At 36.4% G+C, this 26,164-nt stretch overlaps 1 protein-coding gene across 2 annotated transcripts in view; it reads left to right on the plus strand.

Moving 5' to 3' along the window:
- STARD13 (StAR related lipid transfer domain containing 13) overlaps positions 1-26,164 on the plus strand; it is a 516,117-nt gene that overhangs the window by 200,066 nt on the left and 289,887 nt on the right. For both annotated transcript variants that reach the window (XM_080798625.1, XM_080798627.1), the window contains exon 4: positions 10,236-10,269. In XM_080798625.1, coding sequence (XP_080654751.1) covers positions 10,236-10,269 — 34 coding nt within the window. The remainder of the gene's footprint in view (positions 1-10,235; positions 10,270-26,164) is intronic.

Raw genomic sequence — 26,164 nt, forward strand, 5'->3', positions numbered from 1 at the left:
CAGGAACACAACAAGGATGCCCACTCTCACCACTCTTGTCAACATAGTATTAGAAATCCTAGCAACAGCAATCAGACAACAAAGAGAAATAAAAGGTATTCAAATTGGCAATGAAGAAATTTCTGTTGTTTAAGCTGCCCGCTCTGTGATATTTTGTCACAGAAGCTCTATCAGACTAATAAATAGCCTGAAAGCAACCATAGAAAAGATGTAAACAGATGAACATGGCTGTGTTCCAATAAAACTTTATTCATGGATGATGAAATTTGGATTTCATATAATTTTCTTGTGTCACAAAATATTATTATTCATCTGATTTTTTTAGCCACTTGAAAACGTAAAAACTGTTCTCAGCTCATAGTAGAACAAAAACAAGCAATGGTTGGATTTGACCAGCAGGCACTAGTTGAAATCCCTGCGCTAAAGGGAAGATTGATGCAGAGTGAAGCCCAATGAGTCGTAAGCGTTTGCGTCAGATCTGATAATTGGTTATTGCCCTCTGTCCCTCACCCTCACTCACTTCTGGGTGTAGAAGGTAATATGGCATGTTAGCCTGTGTATCATGAACCCACCTCTTCTGCCTTCCTTCCATGATAGGGCACTGCACGCAAGAACACTCCCTGCCTCTCTCCAACTCTCCTAGTACTGGTTGTTCTAATCAAAGGATCATTGGCTAGACTTTCCACTATTGTGACACTTATTTTCAGAGAAGTCTGCATCCTGTTCGGAGTCTGAGGTTTTGGGCTGCTCTCAGCACCCTTGTTTTGGCAGCGCTTTCCACTGTAATTGACTTCTGTGTTTCTAGTCTGTGGTTTAGGCTTATGGCCATTTTTTTGTTTTATTGGTGGTGGAGGCTTTGGGTTTTTTTCTTCTGTTTCCCATTATGTCTCTGGCCTTTAAGGGACTGGAGTAGAGTAAAAGATCCTTTACACACACATCTTTGAACAGAAGTCAACCAAATGCTTCTGGACATTTGAGAGTGTGTCTTTTGTCTGTCTTTCCAGAGCATAGCCCAGGGCTTGGTCGAGGGTAAATATCTGCTGAATCACGAATCTCAATTTTCCCCATGAAATATGTCCCCACCTCTTCTACCTACACTGGGACTATTCTGACACATGCCATCATCATCTCTTCCTTGGTGATTGCACCAGTCTCCAGACTGGCCTCTCCCATTTAGCCTTGCTCCCCTTTGGTTCATCCCCCACTTTGTAGCAGATGATGTTATTACATCACAAATCTGAGCATGCCACTCAAAGAGGTGCTCTTTATTCTTAAGATAAGGTCCAGAACCAGGCACATAGGAGGCATTCAATATATATTTGTTAAATGAATGATTGTGGGGATCAGGAGCCTCAGATCATTGAGTTATAGTATCCTCTTCAGCAGTTTATTACATCTTTCTTTGCGTCAGCCTTTCTGTTTATAAATACCTGTTCATAACCATAAAACAAGAACAGGATAGTAGATGAAAGTTTACTTTATGTCATTCAATAGGCAGATACCAAGTAGGATTAGACATGCAAGAGATTTATTTAAAAAGGGAGCAGGGAAAGGGGGGAAGAGCATCCATACAATACTGGGGGTATGACACCTGTGGGAAGGGAAATGGAAGGAGGAGACACAGTGCAGTTCTGAGAAAGGTTTGGCCAGACCAATGGGAAGTCCTGTAGCAAAGTCATCTACAGAGCGTCCTGTCTCTGGCTGGAAAGAGCCTGTATTAATACAACTACCAAGTTTACTCATTGGGTGAGAACAGCCTTTGGGAAGTATGGCCTCAGCATTAAATGGGTGGTGGTTCCAGGGGGCAATAGCTCTCTGAGCAGATCAGAGTAGTGCATTTTTATAACTACAACAAGTTAGGGATCCCTTTGAGTTAGGAGAGGAGGCATTAATTAAACACAAGGGGAAAAAAGCATCTTTCAGTTGTTCAAGGACTGTTTGGCTTGTGGGTTTAATATCATAAATTCATCAGCCTTCCCTTTTAAGTTTCTTCTTCCTGATATGTTCCTTTTATCCTTTTCACTACTCATCAACAACTTTATGTCAAGGATTCAGGAACAGAGAATCAAGAATTCAGGCCATTTTTTTGACAAACAGCAGGACCAAAAATCCCACCTCCCCCACATTTTTTAGCCCCTTCTTTCCTTCCTTCCTTCCTTCTTCCTTCCTTCCTAACTTACTTACTTCCCTCCTTCCTTCCTTCCTTTCATCCTTCCTTCCTTCCCTCCCTCCCTCCCTCCCTCCTTTAATTGTAGCATGCAGGAAAGCATTTATACAAGTGTTTTTGCCTAAAGATGATGTTAAGTTATGTTTTGGTAAATGGTAGTTTTAAAGTCCCAGACCTCCATTAACACAAACAGAACTAGTGATACTGTATTATTATCTCCTATATTCCATCTCCTAAGGGCATTTTATTAAACTATTGCATTTTCTGTGGCTTTTAAATTCAGAATGAAAAGGGTGCTCCAGAAAAGCCAACATCATCAGTGTTTCTTCCATACCCAGAAAAAAACATGTTCTTAAGAGTCATTTTTATTTTTTAAAGAACTTTGGATTTATTCAGGAAGTTACTTGAGCTGGGGACAGACAGAAGAGCAGACCATCCAACTTCTGACATTTTCCAGGGCTTTGTGTCCAGAACGTGGTGACCCACTTCTTCTCTACTGGCCTATATTAAGCTGAACATGTCAGGGCCTAAGTCATCAAGCTCATGAGATGTTTCGTTTTTTTTTTTGTTTGTTTTTAAACCAGAAAAGCACTCTTATAAAGAAAATGAAGCATTAAATAAAATATGTCACTATAATTCTGAATAATCTTAAAAACTGGCAGTACTGGTCTATAAAAATAAGCTTGACAGCCAAGACAAATAGGTCTATGAAGCAGTCAAACCCCGGGGTTGCCCAAGGATGCTGGCCATGTGGTAACAGCTAAACCAAACTCTTAATTTTGATTTCTTACTTACGAACACTTAAAAGTAAGGCAGGGTTATGATTACTAAAGGACAGAATTGAGGTGTGATAGAATGACTTCTTTCTATGACTTCTTAATGGTGGGCAGTATTTTTAAAGTGAGAGATTAAACTGAATACAATAGTTGGAGAGAAAGATATTTTCATGTAGATACACATAAGTGTTCCATGTTACTCATTTATTTAGAATGAACACATTAAGGTCATAATGTGCCCAGTCTTGTCCTAGACACTATGGATGAATGAAAGATGGTACACAATTTTTTCAATTTAATCTTTACATTCCTATGAAATTTTTATTACTATTTCCATTTTACATATAAGGAAACTACATCTCAGACAAGTGAGAAAATTTGCCTAAGCCCATGTAACTAGCAAGAGTTAGATTCAAGTCTCAAATCCAATGTGTCTAACTCATAAACCCAACCCTCCCTCCCTTCCTTCCTTCCTTCATTCCTTCTTTCCTTCCTTCCTTCCTGAGAGAAAGAAAGAGAGAGCATGGGGGAGAGGGCAAAGTGGGGAGGAGCAAAAGGAGAGGGAGAGAGAGAGAATTCCAAGCAAGCACCATGCTCAACACAGAGCCAGTTGTGGGGCTTGATTCCATATCCCAATATTATGACCTGAACCCAAATCAAGAGTCAGATGCCCAACCAGCTGAGCCACCCAGGTGCCCCTAAACCCAGCTCCTTATAATATACCATAATGGCTTAAAAGAAATAGAGAAAGGCAGGCCTTAATTTTCCAGTACTCAAAATTTGCTCATCTTCATCAATGTGACACCTCAATGGACCAGGTTGCCCAAAGCAAAACCTGAAAACCATCCAAGATGCCTCTCTTCTTCCCTCTCTCTCCCTGCTCTAAATCTCCTCCTATTATTCATGAATACCATGTCTTCATACATAGTCTAGTTCAGATACTTTTATTTCATTTGGTCTTGATCGACTACAATAATCCCCTGACTCCTGCCCATTTCTTCTTCCCTTAGCCCTTCTTTTCATACAGCTTCCAGATTTACTGTTGCACAGTCAACTCTGTTGGAGTCCATATTACTCATAGAAATCATTCCCAACTTCTTACCCAAACAACATTCCCAACAACATTACCCAAAAGTAGTGGAATTCTTTTCAGTACTAACTTTAAGGTGTTCTTAAATGTTAACTGCACTTACCTAAGTTAGTTAATTCTATATTGAAACACATTCTTCACAGAATAGCTTTCTACTTGGTTTACATGTATATGTCTTATATCTTCTTCTAGACGGTCAAACTCTGGAGTCTTTTACTCACCCACAAATTGTCTTAAGGTGAATGAATCAGCCCTCCTGTAAAGCTAGATAACTGGGCCAACACACGCAAAGTATTTCTCACTGGGCCTATGATATTACTTGGCTAGGAAATCCGTGTTTAAATCATGAAACCAAACACTTTTTATGATTATTAAATAATTCCAAACTAAATAAGAAGAAAAAAATGTTTGTTTTTTAGTTAATTCATACTCCTATTTCTCCATTTCTGATGGATTAATTCATTGGCTTTGCATTCAGTGTTCTATTATTTACTTTGAGTGTCTCATAACATAATATTATTACTCACAACGTAATATGTTATTACTACCTGGTAAACACTTGTGTAAGTATAGTCATTAGTTTTCAATTCTTCTAACAAAATTTAATGAAAATTCATAGGATCCATACTTTGTGGTATTGCATTAATGTTCCCAGAGTAGTAGTGACATCTTCTAGAAGAAAGAGTAAAGAGCTGGTATGTTGGGGTCAATATGGGGAAAGTAAAAGTCCAATGTCTAAGTTGGAACAGGATGGCCTAAAAGGAGGACCTAAAGGGAGGGACACAGTAAGTCTGAGCAAGTAGGACAAGAAGACCTATATTTTTGGTTCATGGTCCACAGACAAGTCTAGTTGTCCCAGTGGCCACATGCTCAGCTGCTGCTTCCATACAGGTCCTAGCAAAACCTGCCTTGAATCAAAGGATTGGTCAACTTTGCCTAGTGAGACTGGTTATGCAGAAATGGAAATTTTTAGGTCCTTGTTGTTGTTTTTTTTTTCCAGTTCTGGAAAACTTACTTCAAATATTTATCCAGATGCAAAATTCCTTGGATCATTGTTTAAAATGAACTTTATTAACTAAACTGGATCCAGGAAAATTCTATAATCAGTTTTGTTATTAAGAAACTTAATTTTTATTTGATGCATTCCTTTCTTCCTTCATTTATTCATTTCTGGGACTTAGTCCAAATCTTATATAAAACATACACAGAAAGAGAGAAAACAAGTGGCCTCTTTATATAAACTAATCAAGAAGGAAATGAAGCCACCCAAATGTGGCCTATGCCATCTGTGGTCTGCGATAAATAGCAAAACTGCAGTCATGTTTTTTCTTTAAATGTTAACTGTAAAATATAAAATCCTTTTTATTAACACCAGATGTCAAGAATGCTTATTAAAATGCCATGGTTTATTAAATAACATCACTTTAGACTCACTGAGCTAGTAAAGACTGGGTTTTTTTTTGCATTTAGATTAAACATCTAAAATTATATATTACTTACCAGATCTACTCAAATATGTGAATACTAATATACATACACCCAAATTTAAATTTAGAAGTAGAAAGATTTATACATCATGGGTTGAACCAAAATGTTTTTAAATCTGGAAAAGTAGATTTTCATGTGGCTATTATGTTTAAAATTCATTGAGATTTTTGTATGCACTGAAATAAACATTATTATGTATCTTGGGTGTAGAGGAAATCAAGGAAGATCAAATAAAAATAAAGAGTAGATTTAAAATCGTGTGTTCTCTCTATCATTTTTAGTGCATGGGGGGGGGCTTTCATTGCATAGGAAATGGTGAGGAAATTGATTACTTCTGTTTTTCCACATACCCCACCAACTAAGAGTCACTTCAGTCTTTTCTCAACCTGAGTCAAAGAAAAAATTGCTTTGAGAATTAGATAGGAAAAGTATACAGAATTTGTGCAGAAATAAAAAGTTTTGGAAACTTCTTTGGAATATTTCGAATTCAAATTTAAAGTCAATATTGAGAGTTTAGCATGGTGATAAGAGAACATAATATTTTCATTTTTTTCTTCATGAACTGATACTTTGGTTGAACCTCTCTATAAGAAAGACTCCTTTAAAATGACTCTGAAATTCTAGATTTTAGTGCTTTGCATATTTTGTTTTCTCTTTCATTTTTACATATAGTTTGTACATGACCTATTAGGTAGCTAACATGAGGATTAGAAAAGTTTTTTTGAGAGATAAATTCACTTACATCGGTGTCAGTCATCCTTAATTTATTTAGGCCGAAGTCAGTGTGTAATACTCACATCCCTTCTATTTGTCCAAGGAAACCAGAGTTCTAGTGATGATCTGGTGATTAATTTTATTTGGTCATTGCTACTTAGACATTCTTCTGTGATGTTTAAATCAGGGTCACCTCTGAATATAATTTATTGATGTTGAAACCAGCAGGTGTATTCTGGACAAAGTAAAGAGCAAATAGTAAAATGGCTTACGGGTTTATTTAAGAGTTTATTTACTTTGATATTTTATCTGCTGCTTTGGGTTTTAAAGGTTTACGATGACAGCGTTAGGAACAAATATGCCCTCTGTGTTTCAGGAGCAGTAGGTGTTGGATATAGCTTTCAGATTTCTCTCGGACAGTAGTAGTTAATGTATTTATTGACTTGATGGATCATCATGTGCCCCAAGGACCATAGCCTCCCCCAAAAATTATCTGGATATTTTATGATTATCTGGTATTGTTCTGTTCATTTAATCTGCATATTTGTCTGTGTGGGCAAGGGATACTTATCTGGGTAAATTTGTTCCAAAAAGCAATTGCGTTTTAAATCCAGCCATATCATAAGACAATTCCTAAAATGCTGTTATTCTTAGACTGTGTGAACATGGATTTATAATTATTATGGCTTTAGAGGTATTAAAAACTTAATACCTTCTGTGAGATCTCCCCAAATGAGGCAGAAGACTCTTAAACTTAATTCAAAGGAATTTACTATAATTTTTCCATAAGATAGAATAATTCTAACAGTTCTAGAGTTCCTAATCTGCAGCTTTGATGACTTACCTGCCCCCAGCCATCTATACAACAGAGATGAACTGTCAAGCACCCAGCATGTGTGTTTCCATATATTGACAAAGCACTCAACAACCCGTTGGTGGTCTAGAAACATTTTATCTAACTAACTTGGCATCAGTGAATGACATCCCACATTCTGCTCTAAAGTGCACCCTTCTTTCTTATGTTTCTGAAGCTGACTATAATCTAATGGTAACTTTAGGTGAGTATAAATAATTATCTCCAAGTTAGTATCATTTCCTTTATTATCTGCCCATAAGTCACATTTTAGTTCTTAGAGATATTCTATCAATGTGATATATTGCCAGGGCCTAAAGGGGTTTCTGTTACAATAGAATATATGCATCTAGAGATTTTTATGTGTCTTTTTTAATTGTAGAAAAATATGCATAGCATAAATTTATTGTCTTAACCACTTTAAGTATACACTTTAGTGGCATAAGTATTCACTTATGTATTCACTTATAATATTCACTTATAATATAATATTCACTTATAATATAATACTTATATCACTTATAAGTATTCATTGGAATCAGGTAATCTAATTTCTAATTATTCTGTGAAGGATTATTTCTTATTAACATATGAGTAGCTATGTTAGCACTCAATCTGAAGGAGTAGGTGAGGAGGCCTACTTAATAGGTTTTGTTTTCTTTTTATGCCCTCAGGCTGAAATTTCTCTGTAGTAATTTCTCATAAATGAGAATTCTTAAACAGTTCAGGTTGAATTCTACTGGGTTATTTCTTTGTATAATGACTAAAACATTATTGTGATATTTAGAAAATATTTAGATATTTAGAAGATAATTGTTAATGTAAGTTATTTTACTTTCTAATTTTATTCTACATGCTATTCTAAATCAAATAATCATTTAATAAATTTTCTTCCAGACCAAGTCAGAACCATCTAAATATGCTATAATACTACTAAATAAATAAATAAATATGTTAAGCTGCCATCTGCTGTCAGGTTGTTTTTTTTCTAGAGCAGTAAGTAGTCACCTACTTGTTATTACCTGAGAAATGTGGAGAGAACTTTTCCTCCTCATTGTCACAGCGTCTGAAGTTTTCCTATTAAGAGGTCAATACTTGATGTGTATTGTCAGATGGTACGCTTTAAACTGCAGAGATCCTTGGGAAAATTGACTCTTTTGTGGATTTGTTTTACCCAGATAAGTATGAGCAGAGACATAGAGTAGAGTGAGAAAAAGAGAGAATAAAAAAATGGTGTGGGTAGGAACTGAGATATCAAGAACAAAGCTTTAACTGCATCAGTATTTTGCCTGCTTCATCCCTGACTCCTGTAGAGTATCATTTACTCAATGCTTTGAAAAAGTTAGTAAAATTTCAGTCTCTGGTTTTTGGAATTTATACTTCAGAAAAATCAACAAATGTTCATCATATGTCTCTTCTATACCACGCTTGCAGCTCAGCACATCACATGAATTATTTTATTTACTCCTGAAAGCAACCTCATTTGACTGACAAGGAAGTGAGGTTCGAAGAAATTTGGCAACTTTCTGAAGGTCATGTAGCTAGTCACTGTCTTTCTGATTGCTAAGCATATGATCTTAAGCATGTGATCTAAACTGTATTTATTCTTAGGATAATGGGGAACAGTTTTACAAGGAGTGACATGATGAAATTGTATTTCGGAAGGATCACACTGGGTGTGAATAGTTTGGAGGGGAATAAGACTAGAATCCAGCTTGAAATTAGGAAACTATTGCAGTTATCTAAGCAAGACCTGAATGTTGCTCAGATGTGGAAATAGGAATGAAAAGAAGCAGATGGATTTAGGCAAGATTTGGGAGTAGGCATCAACAATTTAACTAGAAGGACAGGAAAGAGTCAGGATGATCTTTGGGTTTCTGATTTGAGCAACTAGGTAGATACCTATTTTAGTCAGTTCGGGCTGCTATAACAAAAATGCTGTAGACTAGGTGGCTTAAACAACAAACATTATATCTCAAGATCTGAAGGCTGGAAGTCTAAAATTAAGGCACTGGCAGATTCGGGGACTGGTGAGAGCCTGTTTTGTGGCTTGCAAATCACCATCTTCTTGCTGTGTCCTCACATACAGAGAAAGAGCTCTGAGCTCTTCATCTTCTTAAGAGCACCACCCCCATCTTGGAGGATCCACGCCTATGATCTCATCCAAACCTAAATACTTCCCATAGGCCTCCCTCCAAATACTTTCACATTGGGGATTATGCTTCAATGTACGAATTCGGGGGGGGGGGCAGGGAGCACACAGTCAGTCCATAGCAATGGTGGAGCCATTCAGTTAAATGGGAATACAGAAAAAGGATCAGTGAGAGCCTGGGTGTGTATGTAAGGGGGTGCATAATGTTGGGCTTTGGACACATGGAGTTTGCGGTATCTGTGAAATGTCCCAAAGCAGATGTCCAGTACGAGTTTCCTCTACTGGCCTGGAGCTCAAGGATAGAGATGTGGTCTGAAGGTATAAATCTGGGGTTATCAGAATATGGATGAAAAGTAGATGAGATTACCCTGGAAAAAATGCAGAGTGAGAAGAGAAGGCCCTGAGCAATGCCTGACAAAACAAAATAAAAGTAAATGAAATCAACATATAAGAAGGACACAAGCAAAAAAAGGAGCCCACCAAGAAAATGAGAAGGAGCAGGTAGAGAAATAGAATAGACAGCAGGGAGAGTGTGAGAAAACAAAATCCCAGAAAGATAAATTTAGAAAGGAGGAGTGCTCAGCTGCCTTGGCTGTTGGAGTGTTACAGAGAAAGTGGAGTAGGGACTGGTTTTAGCACAAAGGAGGTTGTTGGTGACACGAGGACAGTGGAGTAGAAGACAAAAACTAGACTTGAGTCTTTTGGTTACTATATGGACGTAGAATAGCGTGAATTTTTATATAATGCAGAAAAGAACAAACTTAACACATTTTCTTTGTAAATAAATGTTTTAATTATGTTTATTATCCCAAACAATTTTTCAGTCTAAAATTATTCAATCCTAATACCCTTCTGGCATTTTATTTTCATTTCTGGAGGTCATTCGTTCCAATTTTACAATCTGATTTTTTTTCAAACTTGATGATGTTATTTTTGATGAAAGCAGTGTAATTTTGAGATACTAAGATGTTGTGATTTCTTTTTTTTTTCTACAGGTTCTCTCTGACAAACAACACAGAGAGAGAGCAGGTAAGTCTCCTTGAAAGGATGTTTTACTCTATTTGCTTATCAAAGTTGTTTGAAGAGCCTTGCCCAGTCACTATAAATTTAAGCATCCCATGAGTTTTGCTGAATAATCAATAGTCACAGTATGATGTTAAATTAGAATATGTCCTACATCTTGAAGCCTGGATCAGTTCACTTAGTTTTTCACTAGGTGTCATGCAGCCCATATTATGGGTTTAATCCCCATTTTTGGTTTTACCCAGAAGGAAATACCTTTCCATAGCCAGTCCTTATCTTGAAACATATACTATAGATTTAATAGGAACTAAATAAAATATTGCACCTATGAGGAAACAACTGCTTAGAATATGAATCCTCTTGACGATAATGAAGAGTAGCAATTTTTTTTTTGTATAGCTTCCATATTTGGAAATGTTCTGTGTAAATCAGTGTTTTGCATCTTAATTTATTTAATCTCTTATTTAAATGATTACATAAAATAATAGCTAACCCCTCTCTGAACCACCACTTCTTACCAACTGTGTAGTATGTAGTGTATTATTTGAACAGTTTTGTTTTTTTTTATTTGAGCAATCCTCGTGGATACATCACCTTGAATCTTCTTGTTTTTCCTTACTTCATATGGTCGTTTAAATGCTTATACGCAGATGGAAAACACTTCAAAAACTTTGTGGTTCCACTATACTATTCTTTTTATATTGAAGATTATATGCACTTAGATAGTTCAGTGTAAAATTAAAACTTCTTTTCTCTGAGTTTATATCTTTAAAGCCTGTTTTTAAAAGTAACCTTGTCAAATAATGCCACTAATTATAATTGTCTAATGCTGCCCTCACTTGTATTGGTGACCCTCATTGTTTCCATTTTCGAAGGCTCTTTTTTCTTTAATTGTTGGAAAACCATATTCACAAACCCAAGATCTCAGCTTCAGTTCAAATTGGATCAGTATCAGCACTAGATCTTTGGGATATAGTCATCTGCTGTGCTATCTCTTAGGGAGATTTGCAAGGGAACCTTTACACTGGACCACCGGGCAAAGTGGCTGGCTGGAACTTTGTAATGAAAATTGTCTTGAGTGAGACAGCTGGGACCACCAGCTCTGCTACTAAAACCAGCAAACAGAATTTGCTCCTGCCATTCTGCGAAATTCTTGTAACATCAAGTATTTATAATTTTGTCCATATTCACTTATTATATTTGAGACTCAAATAGTACTAAACCTCAACCACCCAAAGCCTAAGTGGAAAATAAGCAAAGCCCTTTTCAAGATTATGTGAGTGTGTCCCAATAGTAAGTTGTGCCATAAGTAGAACCCTCTGTGCTTCATCTCTCTCGTTGAAATTCCAACCTGAATTCAAGGAGTTGATACTACATTCAGGTCAGCAAAGAACATGCAGCCCTCCAGAAACGACCAAATGAGGAACTGACAGAAATGAGCAGCATCTGAAGTTTTAGACAAATAGTTACCCATGGAGATTTGATAACTAGGATAAGTTCGATCTATTTTCTTTTTATCATAAGCATATCCAACTTAGGATAATTTCCATCATAGAAAAGCTACAGTTAAGGGAATTAAAAAAACAAAACAAAACAAAACAAAAACTGCAGTTAATTCCTGGCTAGAAATGGCAAGTAGTTTTCTAACAAATCTCCAATGAGGAGGTTCAGCTCGGTGTCTCTGATGTGGTGAGAAGTACCAGATTGGATGTGGAGCTTATCTGTAAATATTCAGGTATCATACAGTGAGGGTTCAATCGACCAGAGACTACATTTTTAGCCGCTTATCCATTCTACCAGCTAGTATTTCATTTTGACAGAAATTTTAAAAAATTGAATAGGCAAGCAGGCCAGCAGAAACTAGGAAAGAGTCAAATCAACTCTCACATAAATATTTATGGAAAGTACTCTGGGAGTAGGAAATATTGGTGAAGGATGTCTGAGAACAATTTTTCTGCACATGTAAATCAGAGGAGGCTTTTTGAAGCCTAATTCAAATTTCCATGCAAATGTAAAACAGTCCATAAATTTGGGTTTTTTCTATTATAGTTGTCCTCTTTTTTTTTTAATCTCCTCTTTCAAATTAAATTATTTTCACAATTCAAATTTTTAATGATCATTCCTTCCTGCCATTTGTAAAATGTGATATGGGCTTCCCTCACTTCTAATTTGGCCCCCTATGATGGTTTCTTGATTGGAGTATCTGGGAGCTTCTCTCTGTATGTATGTTCTACCTGAGATGTAATAGAGCAGCCAGATGGAAGATCTATTGGCGGCTGTTTAGTATATACAGATGTAAGGTGTAATAGGACATCAGAAAAGGATGTGACTGTGATCAAGCCTCTGTTTGTCCTTGTAAGGTGACTTCTGATGATTCTTTCTTGTGTGTTAAAGTGGCCTATCCTCATTTTCCCCTGGTCTTAGACACTGGTGAGGGATAAATGTGGAACCCAAAGCAATAGCAATCTTGAGCCAAAAAGCTGAGGTACGACAGTGTGGTCTAAAGGCCAGCCAGTGTTATCGCTTTTATTACCAGATTAAGAAAGAGTATCACAGGATAGCCACACTCTTTTCCTAAGTAGTTTAAACTGTCCATCAGGACCAAGATATCTCAGCCTAGTGAAGGAGGAAACATGTACTATGGTAACAGTACTGTAAATTCTCTGAGTTCGTGCCTTTCATGGTGTGGTCCTTGTTGGATAAAAAGTCAAAATAGAAATGAATGGTACAAAGAAAAAAGAGAGAGAGAGAAATGAATGGTACATATTATGGTATGGATTCCATAACGGAATGAAAATTTACCTTTGAAACATGAATATAAATGTTCACAAATATGTACATACTTTAAAAATTAACCCATATAGTTATGGCTGACTTAATCTGTCTTTAAAATTAGTTTCCCATTGTATGTATTTTTCATTTCTTTAAATTTGTAAACGAGATACCAAAGCTAAATTCCAGCATTCCTCACTACCAAGAATATTTGGATCTTGCATGGCTATGCTATTCTTAGCATATTTTATGTATATTTTGCCTCAAGATTATAATAAATTTCTCTTCCATATAGAAAACAATTTTAAAGCCTAAGAAAAATAAAGTCACTTCTGAAGAAATCACTTGCTTTTTTTTTTTCCCTCAGTAATTTCACTGGGGCAACAGGGCTAACTCCTCTAAGAACAGTTTCAAAAGTAGCTTTGTGACCATAACTCTTCATCCTTCCTGCAATACTGTAATTGATTCCTTTCTGTCTTCTCAGCTTCATTGTGCTATGGTGTTTTGTTAGTCCTATTATCAAGATTATGAAGGATTGGTCACAAACAGAATTTCATAAGTGTTGGAGATAGAGTATGTGTGGAGCCAAAAGTATAGTCAAACAAAGATTATGAACAAAAGCCTATACTATGGAGTGTACATATTCTTCTGTTTCCCTGGAATTCAATCATAATGACAAATGCCTGAGTTCAAGAGATTCTTGGTGGCCCTCACCAATCCGAATTGGAAACTATAACTTCTTTTGAATTCATCAAGTATACACTGAACATCTATGTCTTTGGCACTATGCAAGGTATTAACAACACAAAGATAAAAAAGATAAAAGTATCCCTCCTTCAAGAAATTCACCTACCTTAAATCATTTCTCTTAAGATTTCTGCAGTGAAACCAATACTTTCCAGCAAATCTGTTACTAACAAAATTCAAAATAATTCAATAAGTTTTGTAATTGTGATTTCCTATGTCTGGATAAAGAGAAGCAGTTACCATTTTGTGGCAGTATGCTACCACATGAGGCAAAAGGAAAGCATCAGTGTGCCGAGAGGAACCTTAGTTTTATTTCATTTTAGTGTGAATCCGTATCTTGAGTTGCAGTTGCCTCATAAGCGGTATATAAATCTAGCTATATGATCTTTCCCTCTGTATTTGAGTTATATCAGTTTATTCTGAATGCTTAGTTATAGCTCTTGCAAGCTGCTAACTTTATAGAGGGATGAAAAGAGTGATTTTTATCTGCCATTCCTACCTCTTGCACCTGGCATTCAAGGCCCCCAGTACAATATTTCCCAAATATTTACCAAAAAGCCCTGACTAGTAGGGAGTCAGGGAAATTGCCAAGCTAGCAAATATGAAATTTGTTTTACCTGAGGAATTCAATTGACTTTTGCTTTGCTGTTCCCTCTGCTTCAGATGCTCATTCCTAAGTCTTCTTATGGCTGTGTCCTTATTATCCAAGTTAAATGCCACCTGCTTTTAAAAGCCTCTCTGCCCACTCTATCTAGAGGTTGGCTCTTCCTCCACAGGTTTCTGTCTCTGCAATCTCTTTGTTTCCCTCACAGCACTTGTTAAAAATTGTAACTTCTTTCTGCCCTCCGTCCCTCCCCTCTCTCCTTCCCTCCCTTTCTTCCTTCCCACTAGACTAGAAACTCCATATCTTATTCATTATTTTATCCCTTGCACATAGGAGACTGCTGTTTCATAACAGATGCTCAAAAACATTTGTGACTAAATGAATTCCTGAATAAATCTTTTATATTAATATAATTATATGCCATCCAGAAAAGTCTATGCAGCAGGATGACCATCATGTTTATCCAGTGGCTTTGTGACCCTCTTAGCACATTGCTAAGTTCCAGTTTGAAGATGATAAGTTTGAGATATTAGAGGAAGATAGAGGATCAGTATTTATTGAGTGCCTTTTATATGCCAGCCAAGAATTATGATGCATTCCTTATGGACATTCATTCAATCCTCAAAAATTCCTACAACATAGAAGATAGTGTCCTCACTTTATACATATAAAAAAGTAAGGATCAAGGAGGTTGAATTGCTCAATGCGTGACTATGTTAGAATTTTAACCTGGTTCTATTTGATTTCCAAGAGCATATAGTTTTCACTAAACAAATACCTTCCAGGAAGTATAGGGTCAGGGGACATTAGGGATGGTAGGGGGAGGTGGTATTGCTAGTTGCTATGGTTTGTCTGCCCATGAACGTCAACTACTCTGTTTTATGTACACATAAATTTGTTGAGCAGACATTGTATTTCATTACATAATGAACACAAAGAAGAAAAAGTGCCTTCCTTCAAGGAACTCACAGTGAGTGGGAAAGAGAATAAAGAAATAGAATACACAGAGGGAAAACACATAGATATTATCTATCACATTTCTATTTCTGCTGTTACTTAGAATATAAATACACCAAGGACACAAGCAGGATCCTTAAAACCAAGGAAACATTATTTTTGCAAATATGATTAGTGAACCTTTACCTAAATATCTCCCAATAAGTAGTAATTTTTTTTTTTAAAGGAGTGAGTTCTGGAGACCAAAACCAAAGCAAAGCAAGGCGTTTGGTCTTACTGTTGCTGTTGTTGCTTCTAAAGTGCTTTTGGAGGAAACCAGACCTGGGCAAACCCTAAATGATGAAAGACGAATCAGAACCTGGTTTCTTCCTTTTGTGGTCTTCTAGGAAATGAAACAGGCTCTTCTGGAGGATGAGAGACCTTGCAAAGATGAGATCATGACCAGAAAACAGAGAAGCAGAAAGCAATTACAATACTTGTAGCTAATTTGTTGTCAACAGGGAACGAATATTATCTTGTTATAAGAATCCTTCTTTGATATAATCAATAATCTCTTCAGTCAGAAACACTGACATATCAATTTGTTTTGTTGCTCAATACCATTTATTGCAAAGAATAGACCTTAGCTGAAAAACAACCTTTTAGTCTTATGTCCTATTTATTTCATGATATAAAAGGAAAAAACATTAAAAAGTTCTATTCAATAACAACATGATTTTATTTTATGTGCTGTCTAAAAAACAGGTCTTTCTCCTTTTATGTAGAGCATATTGATTCCTCAAATTATGTAAATTTAATGTTGAAAATAAAACACAATTTCATTTTGAGGTTCTATAATCTACCCACAACTTGTAAATAAATTTGTGATTAGTTGATGTTTATTCTTATTTTTCTTGAAATGCAATCCCTATAAAAAGTGTTCCAAAGAAAATAGTAGAATTAAAAGGCAACCATAATTTTGCTTTTGAAATTGCCTTTTATAAATATGTTATGCTCAAATATATAATCTTAAATGTATCATATACCATTATTTTCACTGTAATTTTAATATAAATATAGTCCCTTGGAAAAATTTCAATCATTTTGACTGCAGCATTAGTATAGATGAGTAACTTTGATATATGTTTATTTCCAGCAACTAATTCAGTCTTTGGAAATACTGGAAAGCCCAAATTATTTCTTGTAGGCTCTAGTTGTTTCGTGATGCTACCCTTTTCTCTAGGGAGACCTGTAATTATCCTGTGGAAAAGGTGGACCCTTTTATGAAGCATTGCCCTAACCCAAAGAGCTAAGCATTCACTATTAAAAAAAAAAAAAGAAAAAAAAAAAGAATATTTTGCCCCACACAGTTTTGTACAGAATTTAATAACTGAACACTATTCAATTAGGTCCTTTTAATTTATATTTGTACCTTTTGTTAACATCCTCCTTTAAGAAAGGAACAAAGATTCTAAGATCACATTAGAATATGCACACCATCACCAAAAGTGACCAAGTAATTGTAGTTCCTCTTTTTTCAGCTGTCGGCATCAGAACCTTCTAACCCAGAACCTTCCAACATCGGAAACATGGCACTAGCTCCTCCCCCCTCCTCTTTATATGCCAGAGACTTAACCACATCCCCACCCCCACCCCTTCCCCATTCAATGCGCACACCCTGCTTTCACACTTGGGAGACATGAAGACAAGATATTCCCTGGCTTCTCTAGTTGGAAAATTCCTCTTCATATTCAAGAGCCAGATTAGAGGCTAACGTCTCTATTGAATTTTCCTTAATCCCCAAGCAGAGTTAGCCAGTCACAGACACTTTATGATGCTCTCTGTTATGGCGCCTATAAAATTCTGTAACTCCCACTTGTAAGCTCCTTATATCCCTATATTTTTGTCAGATGGATAAATGAATAAGTATTTATTTTATATTTATAGCAATGCTATGAGGTAAGCATATAGTTATTATCTTGATTTTTACAAAAGAGGTATTAAATGATTACTAGGTATGAAATGATTCATCAAAGTTTATGCATCTCCTAACTGGTAGACTAAACTAAGATTGAAACTTTAGTCAAATAACTTTTCTCGCACACTAAGTATTGAGTTTCATTAGTTTTTTGTTTTGCTTTTGTTCTTCAACAGTTTTTTTCCATGACTTGATTTTAAGGTTGGTTATTTGAAAACACATATGGTTCACAACAGTGCTAATAGAACTATAATGCAAACTGCAAATGTGAGCCAAATATGTCATTTGTAATCTATTTAAAATCATTTACAAAAATAAGAAGAAACAGGTGAAATCAATTTTAATAACATTTTATTTAGCCCATATCTCCAAAATAATACTTCAGCATATAACAAAAATTAAAACTAAGGAGATATTTCACTTTTTTATATTAAATATTTGTAACCTGGTGAGTATTTCACACTTTACAGTAGATCTCAATTCGGACTGGTCCCGTTTCTAATGCTCAGTAGCCACATGGGCTGGTGTAGTTCTACTGTGTTGGACAGCACAAGTTATAACATCTTTTTATAGGTCACACTGCAATTTGGTGTTGATGTGGTCCTGTGGAGAGCAGTAGTGGGTAAATCAATCCCAAATGGTGAGAAAGGGGAGATCATCATGGCATAGCTAGTGAAAATCAGTAAGCCACCAGTGTGAGTTATAATGTCTTTTCTTCCATCATTTTGATTTGAAATACTTGCAGGAATCATTGATTTCCTTAATGGAGTCATTGAAAGCACTCCTACCTTCCTCTGCAATTCAAAATATTTTTGGGTTTTATTTTTCTTGAGCAAAACTAAAAAACATTGTTCTTTTTGGAGACAGCACACATGGGTGTTGGAGACAAAGAGGCTGAAGTAGGAGTGTGGGCCTCTGTCACTTCCCAGCCTCCTGATCAAGGACAAGTTACTGAACTGTTTCAGCCTCAGTTTCCTCATCTGTGACCATAAATAACATACTTATTTGACACAATTATTGTTGTAATAGATGGGAAGTTCTGAGTATGGTGCCTGCTTGTGACCAATATATGGTGGTTATTGCTGGCATTATTATTTTTAATAATAATAGCTCTATTATGAAGTTCTCATAATCATTTCCAACTACAGCATATTTACTGAGGACCCAAATGATGAATGATAAAACATTTTAATGGTGAACAGAGGTCTATAAACTGAGAATAAAGTGAGTAGCCAAGGTTTTCTTTTAAAATATCAAAGCTCATTCTTTATGTGTTATCTCAAATAATTACATTCTGTTTTCTCAGATATAAAATGTAAAATAAAATAATGTTACAATAATAACAGTACAGTGATGACAATATAACAAATAGTTAATAAAAAGTTTTACAATAAATTAGTAAACTCTATTTACTGTTCTGAAAGGAAATTTATAGATAGCAGATACCTCTAATTTCAAAAACTGAAACAATGACTTAAGCATAGTAAGTGAAATAAAAATGAAAGTAATTAGTAGTTATATGATTATATATTTAATATATAATGTTCAGACTGACAGCATGAGAATATATAAAGAAATAGTCCAATACTCATAATGAATAGTTTTAGACTTAAAAGAAGTAAAAAATGAAAAGCCATTTGATAGAATTGTTATAGGAAAATGAAGGAGTGGATGTAAGGGTAAAATTAGAATGATTCTGATAAGTATGTGATTAAAAGCAAGAGAAAACAACCTTAATTAAAGTAAAGATGAGATACCAAGACAAAATGTTGACTGTTAATATGGAGAAAATGAGAAAGTTTGATATTCTTGCAAATGAGCTGGACTTTATTAATGCATGGTCTCACAATAATTAACTCCCTGTTTTATGACATGGGGCAGGGTAGGAACTGTCAACCTTAAAAATAAAATAGCATTTTATCAGCAAAATGAGTTTATTGGGGAATAGAAGAGGAATTGCAGTTTGGGACATGCAAGCTATGGTGAGCCGTGGGCAAGTCCAAAGAGATGGCGGAAGGGTGAGCTTTTATTATATTTTAGGAGGAAATTGGGGAGGATTCTAGTAAACAAAAGTTCTTTGGAGAAGAAAAAGAGTTCATGGTTGAGTCGTTTCTCATTGGTTGCAAGCGGTGGTTAGTGTGTTGTTGCTGGGGCAGAGAGGGATCTTCCTTCTTTTCCTTAAAAGCAGAAGATGAAATTCCTATTTGAAAAATGTCCTCCATTTTCACAATAATTTGTATCTTTCTACTTTCTGTTGGTTATGGAGGCTCCAATGAGTGGTACATATGTGAGAGCTTTTCTTTCAGGGCTTCTTGACTCCATTTTATTTTTCAATTTTTACTTTTAATTTTATTTTTAAAGATTGTATTTAATTTTTGAGAGAGAAAGAGAGTGGGGGGGAGGGGCAGAAAAAGAAGGAGAGAAAAAAATCTCAACTAGACTCCGCACTGAGCTTGGAGCCCAACGCCGGGCTCGATCTCATGACCCTGAAATCATGACCTGAGCCAAAATCAAGAATCTGATGCTTAACTAGCTGAGCCACCAGGCACTACATTTTTTAAAAAATTTGTCTGAAGATTTTTTTTAAGTAATTCCTACACCCAATGTGGGGTTCGAACTTATAACCCGGAGATCAAGTCACATGCTCTACTGAGCCAGTCAGTTGCCCCTGACTCCATTTTAGAGGCGGTTTCCTTTAAATTATTTATTTGCACAGAACAAAGCATCACCAAAAACCTGTCTCCTTTCTTGAAATTCCACTATGTGTCAATATATACTATCAGTCTCATATTTAAAAAAACACTACAGATAACTTCCTTCCATGAGCAACAGAATATTGAGGAGGGATTAGAAAAAAGAACTCTGTGAGAGGAGATTGTATAAGTGATGAATGAGGACAATGTTGAAAAAACCAAGTAACTAAAAAATAAATTTATTTTTTAGTTACTTGGGTTTTTTCAACACTGTCCTCATTTAATTTAAATATAGATGGTCATATTTAGCATTTTAAAATAAGGCTAAATAAGACACAATATATTCCCACAATTTATATGGTAGTTGAATTGTTGGAAAATTCAGTTTGTATTAAAATCATGTCAAAACTATTTTATTTTTATCTATATTGGAATTAAGGTTTAGTTTTGGAGAGCTCAGAAAACTTAGGTGGCAGGAGATTTGGAAATCATGTTAAATGCAGAGCAGTCCTTCACTGTGCAGTCCTGTCCTATGATTTTTTCGGATTGCTCACTAAATTCTTGTAGAAATTCCCCACTGTTGAAGTAAACAAAAATGCATTCACCTCACCTTTCCCCCCAAAGGCACCCATACTAGTAGATGGAGGGTATCCATTGAGAAGCGCTGGCTTAGAGAGGAAGGACAGCCTTGCATTCCAGACTTCGCATGCAGGTGCATTAAGCTAGCGGCATGGCTTGAAGTAGGGTTACCGTCTGCAATGGGCCTGAGTGCATTTTTGCTACCCGGTCCTTCAGCTGCATGGTGGCGACCTTGATGTACCAGCTTCGCCAGTCCCTAGACACTTCAAATGCTTGCTGGACACACTGTGGCTTTTGACAAATTTTTCCAACTAGGAGGCATAGGCAAGGCTTCATGCTGCTGACAGTACTAGTCAAAAACCCAAAACCAAAAAACAAAAAAATCCCCAAACCCAGCATAGGATAAATGAGTATACAATACATATCAGCTATTCCACTTGAATAATTACATACAGGGTGGTTTTCCTTTTCACTGAATTCTTGTATAAGGTGAGACTAACAGTTTTTATTCATCTCTTGAGGGTTTTAATGAGATTTAAAGGCTTCTATTATCTATTCTTAGCTCTAAAACATCAAAATCTGTCTGTCATTTGATAACAATGAGCAGATCAAATTAACAGATTCTCAGACTCTGATAGAATTTTCATTTATCTTTTAAGTCATCTTTCAATTGTGGAAGCAAACCAGTTCCTTTTCTGGAAAACTCACTAAAGGCAAGCTTGTCAGACTGTGTCTATTTTGAGTAACATTGCAAGGTTTCTGAAAGGTACAACAGAGCTATATAATAACGTGCAAGATAAATTTAGATTTTTACATATAAAAATATAGCCAGACCCCTACTGATTATGGCCTTTTTTGATAAGTACTTCTGTGCTCCCTATTACCCACAGGCTGAAATCCAGAAACCTTGTCTAGCCATCAAATTCCTAAGCAGGCTGTCACTTCCCCCCACCCCCCCTCCAGGCTGCCAGACAGACTTCACCTCACTCCCTCCCTCTGATCGCCTACACTTCCCTCCTCCTAGGCTTACTCGGGTCAGATGCTGGAGACCCTGAATCTAAGGTTGAACCCCTACTTGGTCACTTGACCCTTCGCTCTCAGCGTCACTTTTTTCCATAAGTACAAAGCAGGAGGAACAAGCTGCACCGATGCACATAGAAGGCTTAGCACAGACCCTGGCACACATTAGGTGCTCTTGAAAGTGTTAGTTCCTTTTAAGGTTTACATCATAATCTAAAAAAACACTGTTTTTGAAACCTGCCCAAATTCCACCTTGGTGAAAATATCCCTTGAGATCTCGGCTGGAATTACTAATTGATTTATAGATGAAGAAATTGGGTAAAGCAGAGATAAGGCAACTTGCTCTGAGCTTCCTAACTGGTGAGTGGAAGAACACAGATTCCAACCTAGGTTGTCTGACTGTGGAGTCTGTATGTTTTTTATTTTGTTTTTTAGGATAACCTAGATTTTTTTAAAACGGCTTTATTGAGATATAATTTATATGCCACACAGTTCACCCATATATAGTGTATAATTCAAGTTTTTTGTATATTCACAGAGGTGTACAACCATCGCCAAAGTCAGTTTGAGAACATTTTCATCACCCCAAAAAGAAACCCCACCCCCCTTAGCAGTTATTCTCCTATTTCCCCCTCAATTCCACCCCCCAACTCCTGGCCACCACTAAACTGCTTCCTGTCTCTGGATTTGCCTATTCTGGATATTTCATATAAATGGGATCACATGCACTATGGTCTTTTGTGACTGGTTACTCTCTCACCATAATGCTTTCAAGGTTCATCCATATTGTGGCATATATCAGTACTTCACTGCTATTTACTTGTGCAAAATATTCCATTATATGGGTATATTGCAGTAAGTTTACCTACTTGTCAGTTTATGAACATTTGGATTCTTCCCACTTGTTGACTATCATGACTGTTATTAGGAATATTCATTTACACGTTTCTGTGTGAACATAGTTTTTATTTCTCTTAGGTACCTATTTGGAACTGCTGGGTCATATAGTAATTTGGTGTTAAACTTTTTGAGGAACTGCCAAACTGTTTTCCAAAGTGGCGGAATGCACCAGTTCCAGTTCCCAGCAACAACAAATGCGGGTTTCTCCACTGCTTCACCGACATATTATCTGTCTTTTTTATTATAGTCATCCTAGTGGGTATGAAGTAGCAGTATCTCATTTTGGTTTTGATTTGTATTTCCCCAACTACTAATGATGCTGAACAGTTTCCACATGTTTATTGGTCATGTATGTGTTTTCTGGGGAAAAGTGTCTGTTAAATCTTTTTTTTTTTTTAAGATTTTTTTAAGCCCATTTTAAAATTGAATTGTCTTTTTAAAAGCTTTGGATGGGAGCACCTGGGTGGCTCAGTCGGTTAAGTATCTGCCTTCTACTCAGATCATGATCCCAGGATTCTGGGATCCACCCTTGCTTGGGGCTCCCTGCTCGGTGAGGAGCCTGCTTCTCCCTCTGCCTGCTGCTCCTTCTTCTGCTGCTCTCTCTCTGTCAAGTAAATAAAATCTTTAAAAAAAATAAAAGTGTTGAATGTCAGGAGTTTTAAAATAGATCTTGTATATAAGCCCTTATTAGATATATGATTTGCAAGTATTTTCTCCCATTCTATCTTTTCACTTTCCTAATGATGTCCTTTGAAGTACAAACTTTAAAATTTGATAATTTCAGCTGTATCTGTTTTTTTCCTCTTTGTTGCTAATGTTTTTGATGTTGTATCTAAGTAGCCTTTTCCTAACCCAACCCAAGTTCATGAGGATTAATTCCCTTGTTTCCTTCTAAAAGCCTTATAGTGTTAGCACTTACATTTAGGCCTGTGATCACTTGGAATTAATTTTGTGTACGGTTTAAGGAGGGAATCTGACTCTGTTTTTTTGCATGTGGATGTCCAGTTGTTCCAGCATCATTTGTTGAAAAGAGTATCCTTTCCTGCCCTGAACTGGCATCCTTCTTGAAAAACAGCCTGTGTATTTGATTTCAGTATTGTGCTACTTCCATCATTTCCACACCCTACCAATCAGATCCATTCATCCTTACCAACTACATTTTCTTCCTCAGTCACAGCAGGCTCTTCACACTTCCTTGCTTCCCCACATCTTCCACTCTATCCAGAATATAGTTCCCGATCTTGTCTGCCTGCCAAACTCCTGCTATCCTTAAGAGCAGCTTAAATAGAATATACTTTGTCTAGTTTTTAATGGCTCTACCTCCTCCACATTATTTAGTCTTTTTAAATGTTTTACTCTTCACACTAGATCATTATCTTGTTATTGGCAATTCCTCTACTTTTTTTTAAGACTCTCATTCTCTTTCTCCAAGCACCTGGCACAGTGTCCAGAGCACATAGTAGACACTATAGCTATAAATCTGTTGAATTGGATTAATGAAAATGGCCTTGGCCACGAATTTTAGGACCTATCAGAAGTCCAAGAAGATCCTAAAGAAATCAAGTATCCAATAAATATAAAAGTTAATAAAAATGAAAACTGCAACCCATAGCAAAAACATTATCATTTTTTTCATACTTCTGATAAATTTCCTGCAGACTTATCATTGTTGTATCACTGTTCAGAACAGAGAAGCTGGTGACAATTTTACAGGCTAATAAAATGTTCTGTGAGCTAATGCATTTTTCTAATGTATCTTATAGACTGCATTACTGAGAATATTTTAAAATCAATTTTGTTAATGCCTATCTCTCGCTTAGTTTTTATAGCATATTTAAAGGAGATTAAGAATGTGTTAGTTGCCAATCCACATCCACTTTCAATGCATATGTTTTTGGACCTTATTTTTAAGGTAAATTGATTTATAAATGTGTTTATGAAACCAACATTATACACAAATGTCTGAAACTGTGGGCCGTGGAATGCTGCAGCAAATAGAGAATAACAATAAAATGAGAGTGAGCACGTCTCCAAAGGCCAGTTCCAACAAGAAAAGAGAACATAGAACATTTTTATTTCTCCTTGTAAATTTTTTCTGTAATTGATTTTTTCAAATTGTAGAAACCAGTGAAACAATATAAAGACACATAAAGTCACAGTTAATCATCTTCCCTTTAATTCCCATTGCCACTGCTAAACAACCACTTTTGATAGGTAAGTTTTTGTTCACAATGTTCTCTTTTCTCTTAAAAACATTTACATTCCTATAAACATTTCTCTGGTATCTATTGCTGCATTACAAACTACCTCAAAAGAGGTGGGGTGGACTTATTGGTAGCTGTCTTTGCAGACATTGGTACCCCAACATTCATACCTAGAAGCTGGGTGCTTTGTTTGATCTATATGAAATAGAAGTATAATAATATACTACTATAAAACGTGTCTTCTTAATACAGTATAGGCATACTTAGAGATCACAAAGATCTAATACTAGCTATCTTGCTCTAATTTTTTGTGCATATTACCCACCCATATATGTATAGTTTCAGTAAACTTTTTCTTTCTTTTTTTTAAATTGCACTTTAGTAATCCTTTTCTCCCTACCTCCCCTCATAGTGCCTTCTCTGCTTCACCCACATAAGACAACCCATGTCGAGAACCGATGTATTTCTTTCCAGACTTTTATTTGATGGTATGTGTTATTGTCTAACAAAAACGAGGTCATATAGACATAGAGAAAGAAATTACCTTTCTTTGTGTCCTTCCACCCCCCCACACTTCTTTCACATTTACATTCCTTTAAATTTTTTTTTTAAAGATTTTATTCATTTATTTGGCAGAGAGATCACAAGTAGGCAGAGAGGCAGGCAGAGAGAGAAGGGGAGAAGCAGGGTCCCTGCTGAGCAGAGAGCCTGATGCAGGGCTCCATCCCAGGACCTAAGCCAAAGGCAGAGGCTTAACCCACTGAGCCTCCAGGCGCCCCTAAAAATTTTTTTAATTGAATTATTTTTATTTTTATTTTAAGATTTTATTTATTTGATAGAGAGAGAGATCACAATTAGGCAGAGAGGCAGGCAGAGAGAGAGAAGGGGAAGCAGGGTCCCTGCTGAGCAGAGAGCCCAATGTGGGGCTCAATCCCAGGACCCTGAGATCATGACCTGAGCCGAAGGCAGAGGCTTAACCCACTGAGCCACCCAGGTGCCCCTTTAATTGAATTTTTATTTTGAGATACTTACAGATTCATATTCAGCTGTAAGAAATAACATAGAGAGCTCCCATGTACCCTTTCTCCAGTTTCTCCCAATGGTAATATTTTGCAAAACAATGGTACACTATCACAACCAGGATTTTTGACATTGATAACATCAAACTAGAAAAAATTTCCATCTCTACAAGGGTCACTAATGTTCTTCTTCTTCTTCTTTTTTAAAAGATTTTGTTTATTTATTTGACATAGAGAGAGATCACAAGTAGGCAGAGGCAGGCAGAGAGAGAGGGGGAAGCAGGCTCCCTGCCAAGCAGAGACCCCGACTTAGGGCTCGATCCCAGGACCCTGAGATCATGACCTAAGCCGAAGGCAGAGGCTTAACCCACTGAGCCACCAGGCACCCAACTAATGTTCTTTTTTAACTACACCCATTTCCTTCTCAACACCACCTTCCTTCACTTCTG

The sequence above is a fragment of the Martes martes genome (assembly GCF_963455335.1).
Source record: "Martes martes genome assembly, chromosome: 3".
Classification (NCBI taxonomy): Eukaryota; Metazoa; Chordata; class Mammalia; order Carnivora; family Mustelidae; genus Martes; species Martes martes.